We start from the raw sequence: 15,458 nt of genomic DNA on the forward strand, positions 1-15,458 counted from the left end.
TTCATGTAATTTCTTGCAAAGTTTCCAATGTCTTTAAACGTAGTTTGAGACTGCGTATTTTAGTTCTTACATTTCCTTTTTCAAATGAACTCGACTTTTCTATATAATGCTCATTTCTAAATATTCATATAACCCTCGGATCATATTATTTTACCTTGCAGAGACTTAAGTCTATTGCATAAGATTAATTTACGGACAAAAAGTCAGTTTTAATTTCTTTGAGTATCAAGGGAGAAAAGGTAAAATAGAAATACGTAGGTTGCGTTTTATATTTCGGGATTCGGCAACCTTAGTGTTTCAATCTGAAAACTTGTGTTGTTTACAGTAACTTAAAATATTCATTTCACCTAAAATAAAATTAAATTGCGAACATTTTCGCACGATTATGTGTTACACTTTTTGACGCTGACTAACTTAATCTAATTTTTGGCGATGAAGCTCCATCAAAGGCCAGTGTTTAACGATGTTATATTGAATTCAATCGAGGTCTTAGATCACTCCAAAACGGATATCGTGAAGCTCGTCCAAAATCAGGTGCTGTGTACAAACTAATATTGCCAAGTAGCCATATATAGCAACCATACCACTAGAACAACGTAGAACTGTAAATGTGGTACATAACCATTTGTTTGGCAGTTGTTTTTCAAGAAATCAGGAAAACCAACCACCGAAGATGGATCACTCTTCACCACGACAATGCAGCCTCTCACACATCGACTGAAACAAATGCATTTTTGAATACTCAAACTTTTTAACACTTGACTTGGCACCGAATGACTCCTTTTTATACCCGTTCGTAAAAAATATACCAAGAGGTCAATATTTTTCGATACCTGAAGCGGCGGTTGATGCATTAAAAAGGCATATTTTCGAGGTACCTCATTCAGGGTGCAAAAGTATATTATAAATCTTAATGGAGAATATTTTGAAAAACAATAAAGCGATTTTCGATGATTAAATTTTGTTTTTATTCTCTAATCCCCAAATATAAAAGGCAACATATGTACGTTCTTTTTTGCTAAATAAAAATGCTGTGGGTTTTACTTTAATGTTTGGTGGGCTGAGAGCTTAAATATGAAATAGTATGTACGTAAGTGCGATTTAATACAATATTAGTAGTACTTAAAGTTGGAAAATTGTAAGGTGATATCAAGATTTCTGTTATATATTTTTTTGCTGAATTCTTAAAGAAGCAAAACAATTTTCGGGAACATTTCTTGTATAAAGATCATAACTTAACATCATCCACCTAAGACATCTTTCCAAACAATAATTCGCTACAAAAATTAATTAAAGATGAAATTCAAGATTTCGATTCCAGCAGTGCCACTTGTTACTGACATAATTGATGAACCACCGGTTGTCAAGGGAGCTTTAAGGGAAATCACTGGTGAGCCACAACCACAGCCACTTTAGCGAGACCATAACCTAAACAATGTCACGAGAAATAAGGATTTGATTACACAACAATATGGCGCGTTTCAAGAGCAAAATGTGTGTGAGTGTGTGCGTATCCACTACCGTTTATGTACACTTATGCGATACGAAATGCTTTTTGCACAATACGCCGCTAACAAGACAACCTCATATATACATATGTCATATGTATGTATGTATGTTTGTATATGTATATGATGTGTTGGTCTGTTAGAGCGCCCGCAAGAATGTTGGAGACAATGTCGGAGCCACTTGTTGCTTATACAATGAATGCTCTGGATTGCGATGACGCAGCTCACCTTGAACTTTCGCTTCATTCATTTCTATGTTTTTCTGCTTGTGTGTATGTTTGTTTGTGATTGCATTCATCTTTGTAAGTGACACACATAAATTGCATGCGAAATATCGTCACTAATCAAGTGATGATTAGAAGTGCGGCAACTGTCTGGCGCATGGAGTCAACCTTATAAATTGAAATAAATCGAATAAATTGTAGTTGCACATAATTGAGCATTCAGTGCGCTTGCAGTTGTGTACTTTTCTTTGTTGTCCGTGGCAGATGTTAGGTGAGTCAGCTTGTACGGTTAGAGACGATAGGAAATAAAAATTAAACAAAAAAAAGTATATGCATTTATGTACATATGTATGTCGTATACTTGAACCATATTGAAATTGAAGACTTTGGGTTGAAAAAAATATTTGAAAGCGTTTTTGGCTCGGAAATAAGGTTCAATCTCGCACCTCTGAGCACAGGAAAAAGTCGCTCGAGATCAGACCCGCTGATAATTGAGAATGAAGTAGCTATTGAAAAAATATTCATGCTATTTTGCTATGGTTTTCATTGATTTGTGTCGCGGTAAATCAGATGGCTGTGAGATGGCGCGTCACCAACTTTAAACAGACTTTTTGCATACAAAAATTGTGATTAATGCTATGTCTAACAAAGTGTAGTGTTTCTTTAAAGTGTTAGCTATCCTGATCAACACCTTTTTAGGGCCATCTAAAATAATTTTGCGAATTTGGACTTTCCACTGCGTACATTGTTTTTATGTGACATGTATGGAATTCAGCAGCACCCTTATGAATGGTTTCTTCGCTTGCCTTGCAGAGCCGGTAAACAATAATCAAAATATTTTCTGGCTGCTGAATTTTTTCATCAGAAATCATACTTCAAATTTAAAAAAAATTGTGTCTTTGAAAATTTTATTATCATGAGTTAATAGTCAAGTGCCTTCACCTTTTAGAAACAAGTACTGTGGACAAAAAATAGTAAGACAAAAACACATTCGTCGAAATTATTTTTTCTAGGCTGGTATGACTGTCAGTGATGTACTCTGTGCTTCAATTAAAATTTTGAATTTGTAATTTATACTGCGCGTGTTTTTTGAATCGGTAAATTTCTATAACCAGAACATGGTATATTAAGTTTGTCACGAAGTTTGTAACACCCAAAAGGAATCGTCGGACACCCTATAAAGTATATATATAAATGATCAGTATGTCGAGCTGAGTCGATTTAGCCATGTCCGTCTGTCCGTCTGTCTGTCTGTATATATACGAACTAGTCCCTCAGTTTTTAAGATATCATTTTGAAATTTTGCAAACGTCATTTTCTTTTCAAGAAGCTGCTCATTTGTCGGAACGGCCGATATCAGACCACTATAACATATATCTGCCATACAAACTGAACGATCGGAATCAAATGCTTGTATGGACAACTTTCACATTTGACAAGATATATTAACGAAATTTGGTATATGTTATTTTCTAAGGCAACAATGTAATATCCGAAGAAATTAATCAGATCGGTTAACTATAGCATATAGCTTCCATACAAACTGAACACATAGTTACTAAATGTAAAATTGTTTTTCTGTAAGTTGGTAGTACTGTTAGTGACATTTATGCTAAATTTCCTCAAAATATTTATTAGTATTTGAGATACAGGTCATTTTGTGAGGTTCTAAAGGGGAATTCTTCGGTTTTTCTATATCTGAATTTAATGAACAAAGAAGTGCGATAACGCAGCATCTCATACTGCATCGGTTATTCGTGATCACTTCGCCACATTCTAAACTAATATCGTGCCGCAACCACCGCATTCGCCTGATTTACCTTCGTGTAACTTCTTGCTATTCAGCAAATTAATATGACTACGCCGAGAACACCGTTTTAACTCAATTGAGGATATAAAAGCTGAATCGAAGAAGGAGGTTTTTCCAAGTGCTATGATGACTGGAAAATACGTTGGTATAAGTGTATTGCAGCGGGAAGGGATTATTTTGAAAGAGGTGAAATGGACAAATTCACCTTTCAATTTGATCACAGTAGTATGTGCCAAATGTCGCATCAAAATAATCATTAGTGTGTAGTATTAGTAGGCTTGCCTTTCTGAAGTACATAAAGGGCATTCGGCGATTTTCACGAAGAGTGAAATTTTTCAACAAAGAAGTTCCATTAAATTTTGGTTGCGCAATAAAATTTCTGATTCCGAAAAGTTCAGAATGTTGGAAAAGGTCTTCGGTGATAATTGTTTATCGCGAGCAAGTGTTTTTGATTGGTACAAATTATTCAAAGAGGGTCGAACCACATTCAGAACGGCCATCAACATCAACTGACGATCAACGCCTCAGCAAAATAAAGGAATTGATGCTTGAGAATCGCCTTTTAACAGTCAGAGATCTGACTGACATTGTTGGAATATCGGATCAGTGAAGCAGATAACCCATTTGAAAGATCACTTGAGCCTAATAAAAGTGAAAGTACGATTGTTACCAAAATCATTAATTTTTTCGAAAAACAACGTCACGTTAACATCTTAGAAACAATGCTTTCCTTCTACCAGCCTGTCATGAAATATATTATTACTGGCGACGAGTTTTGGATCGATGCAACGACACAGAAACGGGCGATCAATCGGCCGACTATTGTGGCAAATGTGAGCCAAAGCCGAAAAGCCCTAGTCATAGTAGTTCCAAAATCAAGGTGGACTCCGAATTCCTTCCGACCGGCCAAACTGAATACTATTTGAGAGTTTTACGTCATTTGTGCAAAGCTATCCCTAAAATGAGGAATTAATGGGCCGACAACCCTTGGTTTTTGCACCAGGATAATGCATCTTAGCATTCTGCATTCTCCATGGGTTCTTCGGCAAATTTCCACCAACCATCGCAACCACCGTATTCGTCTCATTTAGCTCAGTGTGACTTCTGGCTATTCAGCAAACTCAAACGACCGTCCCGGGGAAACTGCTACGCGCATTGAAGCCTATTCCGAAAATAATTGGCATTAACAACTGTTTCGAAGATTGGAAGAAACGTTGTCGCAAGTGTATTGAGCCAAGAGGGATTACTTTGAAGGGTGCGACATAGATCAAGAATTTTAAAATTCTGAACAAAGTCTTACTATTTTTGCTCATAGTAGTATGACTAGTAGTTGTTATTTATAATCGAGGCTGTGTTTCATCACAAAAAATTACTATGAACATTATTAAAATTGTGCTAAACATACGAAAAATTTTTACGTGACCCTACATCAAAACTCAATTAATGACAAGTGTACTAAAATTCTGTTGGATAAAAAAAAACTACGTTAGATGTTTTTGTCGCGACAGAAAACTCTTCTAAAATAATTTTTATGAAGAGTTAATAATACCTGGCCGGAAAAAAGCCCTCGTTCAATACGTTACTAAAAACCAACTGCCAGTGAAGATCAGTTTGAGCGTTTGGTATTATTAGATGTCATTCAAGATAGATCAGCTCACATAGACAGCTTATAACGCTTGTCCGTTGTGGTAACTAGAACTCTTACTATATAAGATTGATGATGAATAAACGAAGAGCTTTGATGTGATCGCAAATTTCTTGAGGCGGCTAATATCAGTTTTACTCTGTCAAATTCGCCGAAGGTATGACTGCCGAAGTTTTTCACACTCAGTCAACTATGGTATGCTTTAAATGGGTTTGTGATCTAGATAAATTATTGATTAATGTAATTTGAAGAGCAAATTTGAATACATCAAAAATAAGGTGATGATAAGGGAACTAATATCTGAACACAAGTTTAAGGTACGCCTTGAAGTAATTAGATTTCAGAATTGATACTAAATCGAAAATTTGTTCCATATAACATAACATTTACACTTCCAAAAGCACAATTTTGGAATTTTTCCAGTTCTTATCAGAAATTTGAAAATTTATACATCTTAAAAATAGAAGGAAGTATTTCTTAATGCTATAAAAACCCAGGGATATTTTTTAAGCTGGAAGGGCAAACCATTCGGATATATTTGGAGAATGCTTAAGCGAGTCAAAAATATAAGCATTCTAAATGTATTAAAAAGCGGAAATTAAATTAAATTTTCAGATATGAGACTTGAGAATACTATATTCTGAAGATAATTTTTTTGGATGTAATTGAACTCAATTATTTGCATTTAATATAGAAATCGATATTTTATCAGCAAGAAAAGATGGATTTGATTCACTTAAATTTTCTTTCAAGATGTGAACGGGTGATGTGCGTAGACAAGCAGCTTCACATAACCCCACAAAAATAGTCCAATGGTCCTAAATCGCACGATCTCGGAGGCTACATAACAGCTCCACAAGGTGAGATAAAAGACCCCCCTTTTGCAAACGTGTTAAGGATTGCTGATCGACTTTGCCGGGGTCCGAAATATGGTTATCTGTAGTACTAGATTCCAGCATAGAAAAATTCATCAAGCCTGGCTGTCTCCAGATCGAAAAATCACCAACCAGATCGATCAATATGGCTGTGTAAACCGACGTTGAGCAATACCAATAGCTCCGTAAGGATCGGGAATGACCTCTTCGAGCTGTTCGACACTCCTAGAGAAAATAATTCTAGCTGCAGAGCTGAATAGAAAAGGTAAAATCTTCCATAAGAGTGTGCAGCTGCTGGCGTACGCCTATGATATTGATATCACTGTCCTCATCTGCGGAAGATTTTATGGTCCTTTCCGCATTGTATGAGATATACGATGACATTGATAAGAGACAGCGGGTACGATGGCTAGCTCCAGCTCTGAGAGTATTGGACGCAGTACCCTCCGAAGGAAGCGGAGACCTCCATTCTGTTAGAAAGACCAAGTGGAGAAGAACCTGGCAATACTTGGAATCTCTAATTGGCGCCAAAGACTGCGAAAAGGAAGAATGACTGGCGCTCGGTTATAACCGCTGAAGCGGTGTCTACGCCAATAAAGAAGAAGAAAAATATTTAGATACTACTTTAAATTATTTCATAAAAAAAACGGCAGACAAAGAAACTGTCAAAACTTATTTCGAAATTGCTCGAATTTTCATATCACCGAACGACCAATCAACATTTTAGTGATACAATTTTACGAATTGCATTGCAAAAGCTCACAGGCGCCCACAACGAGTGGAATATGACGTCTGCCAACTGGTTCGAAGCTTAAACCATGACATCATTAGCAGAGTGAAACGTGAATGTATTTTCCACTCACTCACATGTATGTATGTGTGTGTATGCTCGAATGTTTGTGGTAGGATATTGAAAACAAGCGAAAGGAATTGTTGACCAAAAAGAAACGAAAAGCTGATTACAATAACAACTATGACAAATAAGACAAGAATATTTTAGACGCAGTTTATTGAATTGAAAGCTGCTTTAGCATGGAAAATAAGGGCTAGTCAGCAATTATTTGTTGGAATGTGTGCGTCAAAAAGATATCAAAGCGGAAATATGGCATAGAGTGCCTCCTTTGCTGTGGGCGGCCTATGGTGGGCCGCCTGCCGTAGTGTGAGCTAACCAAACGGACGAAAGTGAAGCAGTTCAGCGAAAGTGTTGACAAATTGACAGTTTAGTTGTAAGCGGACAACGGTTTGTGCAGGAAGCGTGTTGCGTGTGTGGAGAAGCCTGTTGATTAAAGTGAAAATAATATAAATTAATTGAAATTTTGAAAGAGCGTACAAGCGATATTTAAATGTGTAAATTAATTTGCTTGTGAAAAGTTTTCAGTTGATTTGGTGATAGAAGAATACAATTCTGAATAATAATTTCTAAACAATAAAAAATGCATGCATATAAACAAACATTACATGCAGACACACACACAATATATTGATTTTAGTTAGACAACAAAACAATTGAACGCACAAACATCACCACAAATGAAAACGCACAACGAAATATCCATCAATTAAATTAAACGAAAGGCGCTTCGGTGGAGTACTTAAAAGTGCCGTCACAAAAACAAACGAAATACACGCACTTTCAATAACAGTTCATAATTTTTGTACTATAATTAACAATGGCATTGAAAATTTCCTTATTAAAAGCCGTGCTGGCTGTTGTCAACACAGTGCTGCCGGTGCGTATGAGTAACCTTGTTGTAACTTCCTACGCTAACTGTAGTGTGTGTGTGGTTTCGACTAGTGATTGTTTAACTTTCTTTTTTACACAGCTGCTTGGCATTGGCTTAATTGCACTTTCCGTTTATGAGTTGAACACCTCAACGCCTGGAACTATGCAACACATTTCGATCGTAATACAAATATTTATTGGTTCGTTTGTCGTGCTAACTTCATTCCTGGGTTGCTTTGGTCTGTGTCGCGAGTCGTTGGGGCTAACGTGGAGTGTAAGTATGCATTTGTGGCTGGCTAACGTTAACTTTTCAAATCGTAAATTCGTTAACGATGAGGTTACGTTCTATAGTAATACAATATTATATTAAAATTTTTTGTTTATTATTTCAAAAATGTCATACTGTTTTGATGATTGGTGATCTATATTATTATAAATATTTTAACTAAGGATTTTATTAATATATCATTTCTCTATAAGTTCTTACAAAATTAATTATAGCTTAAGTTTTATGCTTTTGTAGCACTATTGTTTGTTGTAAGAACCTACCCTCCCGTTAACTATAAGTTGTAAGTGGGTGTTTGTTTTCGATCAGTACTTTAAAAATAAGTTCTTAGACACCTCTAAGAAAGTCTGAAAAATTAGTTGTAACGGAATGGTCCTCCGCCGTTTACTAGAAAATAGGTAGAAAACGTAAAATCTCCAATTTCATATCTACACGTTCTATATATAACACATGCATTCACCGATGAGGATAAACTCAGCTGGAAATTTTAATATTAGGTATATAGGGGCTAAGGGAAATATTGACCCGATTCAACCCATTTTTGATATACAGAAATACTATTATCAGAAACGAACTCTTCCTGAATCTCAATTATATATTATATCTTACACATTGACCGATATTTTCGGTCAAAAGTCAATTATAGTTACTGGGGTTCACACATTCGGTCCATAGGGACTTGAACAGTTTTGGTTGGATTTCGACAATTTTTGGTTACCACAAAGCTCTTACATTCAATCTCGGGTGTAAATTTTATTGTCTCTGGCGTATTTAGTTTCTGATTCTCATCATCCTGATCATTTAGATATACTTGTATACAACTCTATATCTATCTCGGTGATTCGTACAACCGTTAGGTGAACAAAACTGTTATACAAGAGCATAAAATTCTCAATCTTTCAATCCCCCACCCGTAATAAGATTTAAATAACTTGTATTGAGTTAATTGCATTTGGTCTTAAAACCTAATAGTTAGCTTTACGAAACAGATTTTTTTAAAGAGCATTCAATATTTTACGAAATTTCTGAATCCAAATATACTTTTTAAGTAGTTGGAAGCAAGATTTGAATTTTTCAATCTGATAACAAAAAAAAACAGAAAACTGCATTTACAATTAAGAGCTTATACTTGAAGACACTTTCTTTGAAGTGTCTAAGAATTTATTTTTTATTAAAGTATATTGAGTTAGGTCTAATTACATATGGATTAGTGTAATTTAAGCTGCTACAATATCCAAAACAAAATAAAAGCTTAGTTCTAGCAATAAATCCAGCATTTCAGCATCAACTGGTGATGGTTTGGCTTTGACCATTCCATTACTGGTAGAGAGAGAGTTAGTTAATGTGTTCATTGCATCTGTCGGCTATATATAAACCGTTAGAGGGTTGTGAATCGAACATACTACTTGTACTTGTGTTATATAACTATTAGGAGTAAAGTTTTTTTTAAATATTTTTTTTTATACAAATATATGTACACACGATTTTACGTAGTATGACAATGTAAAATATTATATATTAAAGATACTATACTTGCTATTAAAGTAGACTGACAGCACTTGTGCTGCAATCTAGCTTTAATATGTTGAATATTTTCCTTTATTTTTAACTATTTTTTTTATCTTCTTCTCACTTCTAGTATGTAATATGTATGCTGATCTTAGTCATATTCCAAATTTATTTGATCACTGTCGCTGGCGTCACCGACTACGTTCAGAACACAACTGATCATTTGGACCAATTATGGAGTAACGTCACATTAAATGCTGCCGAAATCGCACAAGTTGAGCAACAGGTTGACACTCAATAATATATAAGTACAGAGATAATACCACTTTTGAACTAAATACATTTTAATTTCCCTTCCAGTACGAATGCTGTGGTAGATTGGGTAAAGCGGATTATATGAAATTGGATAAACGCATACCTAGAAATTGTTACCGAAACTTCTCTGGCACCGAAAGTGATCTTTATACGGAAAGTTGTCTGACAGTGCTACAAGAGATGGCACGAAAGAGTGGCAGCACTGGATTGGCGATTAAATTGACATTATTTGGTTTTGAGGTAAGTAGTTTAAGGCTAAATTCTGCCAAACTATATAGATATACTTATGTATATTTTACACGAACCATTTATATGAGTATTATTATTTTTCTTTTCTCCAGGTTCTGGCTTTGTTCTTCTCTGGGCTAATGGGTATTACTATACGCCATAAAAGAAGAAGAGATCAATTCGTAGATAACTAAGGATCTACAGGAAAAACTTTAAGTGTGTGTGTATTAACACATAAATAGATAAAATAATTGTTCAAAAATAACGAATTAATTGGATACCTGAAATTATTCACTAAGTGGCCATTAACTGTCAAAAAACAATAACACAAAAAAGATTTAAAAATAATGACATCTGTTACGCAAGTGCAAGCCCTGCAGTAAAGCTCTGCTATTGGAGAAAGAAATTCTGCCATTACAGGGTTAGTCGTTTGTAGCACAAATTTGAGGAGTTGATTTGTTCTGCATGTGAAAATCTAATTGTTGTTGTACACATGTTGTACACATGTTGCATAATAATATGTATTATAGTATAAGTATTTGGTGTAAAGCTTTTTATAATATTTTTTTTTATACAAATATACACCCGATTTTACGTAGTATGCCAATGTACAATGTTAGATTATGTATTAAAGAAGTAATAAACAGGTATAACAAAGTATATATATATACATATATGTTGACACGTAGCAGGATATTTGCATTCAATACATTGACACGGGAAAGTTATAAAGATGCTTGAGTGTAGTGGGAATGGGCTCAAAACCTGAATAAAGTTCGCAACATCCAACATAACATATCACTTTTTTTACTTGACATTGGCATTCTTCATTTTAAAAATCGCTTACAACATCTCTTGGGAAATAATGAATATGATATAAGAGTTCCTTAATTTTGTGTATAATATAAAATATATATACACATACATATATATGATACTGTTATATAAATAATATCAGATATGCATTCCCTAAAGATAAAATTATAAAAGAGGGAGCTATAGAGCCTGAGTTCCAACAAAAATCTTATGAATTTGTCATCCACAAATTGATCCCTAATTGAATAAATAACACTCTTTAAATGTTGACCTTGATAGGAGGCGGTCGATAAGACTAAGAGAAGAAGAAGAAAGTAGCAGAACAATATTTAAACTATGTATTATACTACAGTAAGCGAAAATTGTAAATTCACTGATTTGCATATATTGTGACAAAAGGCACCGGAAACTGTAATTAAATTCCCGGGTAAATGATATTTCAAAAATTCTTTTTGCTAATTGGTAAGACTGTCATTAATTATGATGCCAAATATGAGCGCGATCTGTAAACCCCTTTGTTTACAGCAGCTGCTTAAGTCGGTACACCACAGTAGTGCTTTCCGATTTTTAATATGGTTAAAAATATCAAACAAAGAATTTGTATAAAATTTTGTAATTTTAATCAAATTTCGGTGCGGAATCGTTGCGCATTTTGGAAAAGGCTTACGGTGATTCAGTTTTATCAAAAACTCAAGCCTACGAGTGGTACAAAGCCTTAAAAGACGGTGGATCGTTGAAGACATGCTTCGTTCTGTACGAACATCGATCTATTCAACTGATGAAAATATTAGAAATGTGAAGGATATGGTGCTTGAAAATCGTCAGGCAAGTGTTAGAGAGATGGCAAGAGATCTCTACATCTCTCGTGAGTCCGTTCGACTGTTTTTTGCTGGATATTTTGGGTATAATTCGCGTTCTTGCTCGACTGATTAATCGTGCGAAATTCCGATCCCACATTCATAGAGAGCAATTTGGCTGCCAACGAGATGTGGGCTTATGAGTGTGACATGCAAACAAGTCAACAATCATCGCTGTTTTCATGAATTTGTTCCGGAGACACAGACGGTCAATAAGAAGTTCTATTTGGCAGTGTTGAGGCGTTTGCGCGAGAACATCCGTCGAAAACGGTCGGAATTACGGATGATAAATTAATGGATTTTACACGATGATAATGCACCATCGCAAAATCTAAAAGCGCAATGAATACCGAATCAACCACCATATTTACTAGATTTTTTTATCTTCTTCTTCTTTACTGGGGTAGACACCGCTTACGCGATTATAGCCGAGTTAACAACAGCGCGCCAGTCGTTTCTTCTTTTCGCTACGTGGCGCCAATTTTATATTCCAAGCCATGCCAGGTCCTACAGCTCATCGTTCCATCGAATGCGATATTCGTCGTGGCCAACGCGCAAAGGACCATAAATCTTTCGCAGAACTTTTCTCTCGAAAACTTGGAACGTCGACTCATCAGTTATTGTCATCGTCCAGGCCTCTGCACCATATAGCAGGACGGGAATTATGAGCGACTTATAGAGTTTGGCTTTTGTTCGTCGGGAGAGGACTTTACCTTTCAATTTCCTACTTATTCCGAAGTAGCACCTCTTGGCAAGAGTTATCCTGCGTTCGATTTCCATGCTGACATTGTTGGTGGTGTTTATGCTGGTTCCCAAATATGCGAAGCTATCTACAACTTCAAAGTTATGACTGTCAACAGTGACGTGAGAGCCAAGTCGCGAGAGTGACGACTGTTCGTTTGATGACCTGGAATATTTCGTCTTACCCTTGTTCACTTCCAGACCCATTTGCCTTGCTTTCCTGTCCAGCCTGGAGAAAGCAGAACTAACAATCAGATACAACAAGCAGATATATATCAACGGCATACGCCAGCAGCTGTACACTCTTATAAAAGATTGTACCTGCTCGATTAAGTTCTGCAGCAGATTGAAGAAGTCGCACGATAGGGAGACGCCTTGTCTGAAACCTCGTTTGGTATCGAACGGCTCGGAGAGGTCCTTCCCGATCCTAACGGAGCTTTTGGTGTTGCTCAAAGTCAGTTTACACAGCCGTATTATTTTGCGGGGATACCAAATTCAGACATCGCGGCATATAGGCAGCTCCTTTTCGTGCTGTCGAAAGCAGCTTTGAAATCAACGAAGAGGTGGTGTCTGATAAGGTCCAATCGGTTTGTTGACGGTGGGCTTTGGTTTTTCACATAATACGCTCGATAGAACTTTATGCGACGGATCTTTTCCAAGATTGGGCAGAGCACACTTAAATTAGGCTTTCGTAAAGACCATATTTTACAACTGATGATGCATCCTTATCAGTTCTTCGCCGCCGTGTTTTGTTGTCCACGGTGGCCTTTGTTGTTCTTCAGGCGGGTAATTGCTATTCGAACTTCTTCAAAGTCGAACAATTGTACATTTATTGCATCGTCATCGATTGGGGAACGGGTTCGCCTTTTGTCCTTGCGATGCCATTCAGCAGGCTGGAGAAGTGTTCCCTCCATAATTTAAGCATGCTGTGAGCATCGGTGACTAGATCACCTTTGGGGGTTCTACAAGAGTATGCTCCGGTCTTGAAACCTTCTGTAAGCCACCGCATTTTTTTGTAGAATTTTCGAGCATTACCCCTGCCGGCCAGCTTATCAAGCTCTTCGCACTCACGCATTTCGGTCTCTTTCGTTTTCTGTCTGCAAATGCGTCTTGCTTTCCTCTTCAACTCTCGGTATCTATCCTATCCCGCACGTGTTGTGGTCGATCGTAACGTTGCGAGGTGGCAGCCTGTTTTCTCTCCGCTGCGATACGGCACTCCTCGTCTTACTTTTGGATTTTCCGAAAACCAATGGTTTCGGTTGCAGCTGTACGTAAGGAGTTTGAAATGCCGTCCCACAGTTCTCTTATACCGAGTTGTTGACGAGTGCTCTCAGAGAGCAGGAGTGCAAGCCGAGTCTGTTGTGATTGCAGCTTCTCGCTTTTTTTTGATCCCCAAACTGAAATTGCCGCTCCATGGAACCCGTTTTCAGTCACCCGAAGAGATAAAACAAAATTCGATGAAGGAGTTGCTTATGAAAAGTTTTTCGAAGACTGGAAAAATCGTAGAGGTAAGTGTATTACATCTGGTGCGGATTACTTTGAAGGCGACAAAATAAATATTGATGAATAATTAAATATTTTGCATTTTATTTACAATTTCCGAAATTTTTCTTGTTTGTCATAATATAAATATCATATTTTTTTAAATCTTTTTATATCTCGACAGTTGAGGAAACCAGACTTCTCACCTCCTTTGTAAAGTTAGGTGAGGATATAGGGATTCTTGAATAGCTTTAAACGTTGGTCATTTGTGGTTGAGTAACTCATACTAAAGGGGCGACGAAGGGTTTAAGCCTACAAAATTTCTTAATCCTGCGTTAATGTCCAGTCCGATTCACTAGGCGCGCTGAAGGTATTAGATCTATCAAGAGGCTTACATTTTTTTGCTGAAAGGTAGACAATAGGGGAGAAAATGCCTGGCAACTAGTCAAAGTTCCAACAATTGCCTCGAGAAGAATCTTGCTAAGGACTAGTACCTTCTACAATAAAGTACTTGGTCTTTTAACTTTCACTCTGGGCTACGAAGTTCGCGCAGCGGCCTAAGTACGAGTATTGGTAGAAGATATGTAGTTGAGTCTACGAAGTTCTTTCAAGCGCGTTCATCGGCTTTGCAGTTTCCAGCGATCCCGCTGTGACTACTCGGTACCTATACATGTCCGATAATGAAGTAGCTTCCTGTTTGAAAAAAAATACATTGATCGATTAGTCTGAAGGTGAAGTTGATAGAGAGCTTCCGACAGAATATTCTATGTTTCCTATGAGATTTAATCCATATTTTTTTGCTACTTCTTTGGCGGCTTCGCTTTGAGCATGATCCTTTCATCCGTTGAGTCCAATTTTCGATGACTCGTTCGGGCATTTCGACTGGTAACTGGCGAATTAATTTTGCTCCTGCTCCAGGGATTGGCGGGATTGTCCATATATACTGTTAGACTTTACTTATCCCCACAGAAAAAAGTCTAACGGTGTGATATCATTCAATCTTGGTAGCCAATCGATCGGCCCAAAACATGTAATTATCTGCTCACCCAAGTGTTCTCTCAATAAATCCATTGATTGTTAGGATGTGTAGGACGTGGTGCCGTCTTGTTAAAATTAAATGTCGCCGAGATCAACAGCTTAAATTTCAAGTAACAAATCGCGCAATAACGGTTGCCATTAACGGCTACGTTCTTACCGGCATCATGTTTGAAGAAATATGGTCCGGTAGAATCATGACACTAAACTGTGGTTGTTTTTGTATGAAATGGCAGTTGAAATGCGGAAATTTTGCCAGAAGTGGGCCTCATCGCTGAACAACATTTGGCTGACAAACTTCGGATTTTCTTAGAACTTTTCAAGAGCCCATAGAGCGAAGCGATGTCACTTGGTAAGGTCGAGTGGCTTCAGTTCTTGCACAAGCTGCATTTTGTACGCTTTAA

At 36.8% G+C, this 15,458-nt stretch overlaps 1 protein-coding gene across 2 annotated transcripts; it reads left to right on the top strand.

Moving 5' to 3' along the window:
- Positions 1–1,911: 1,911 nt before the first annotated feature.
- LOC126757110 (protein late bloomer) lies at positions 1,912–10,917 on the top strand. Of its 2 annotated transcripts, none has more exons than XM_050470731.1 (5): positions 1,912–2,003; positions 7,886–8,059; positions 9,711–9,866; positions 9,941–10,135; positions 10,237–10,917. In XM_050470731.1, the coding sequence occupies exons 2-5, from the start codon at positions 7,949–7,951 to the stop codon at positions 10,315–10,317; spliced, it is 543 nt and encodes a 180-aa protein (XP_050326688.1). In that variant the 5' UTR covers positions 1,912–2,003; positions 7,886–7,948; the 3' UTR covers positions 10,318–10,917. The 2 variants fall into 2 exon arrangements, with proteins under 2 accessions (XP_050326688.1, XP_050326687.1); XM_050470730.1 differs by lacking the exon at positions 1,912–2,003 and adding an exon at positions 6,916–7,792.
- Positions 10,918–15,458: the final 4,541 nt, after the last annotated feature.

This window comes from Bactrocera neohumeralis, chromosome 4, assembly GCF_024586455.1.
Source record: "Bactrocera neohumeralis isolate Rockhampton chromosome 4, APGP_CSIRO_Bneo_wtdbg2-racon-allhic-juicebox.fasta_v2, whole genome shotgun sequence".
Taxonomy (NCBI): domain Eukaryota; kingdom Metazoa; phylum Arthropoda; class Insecta; order Diptera; family Tephritidae; genus Bactrocera; species Bactrocera neohumeralis.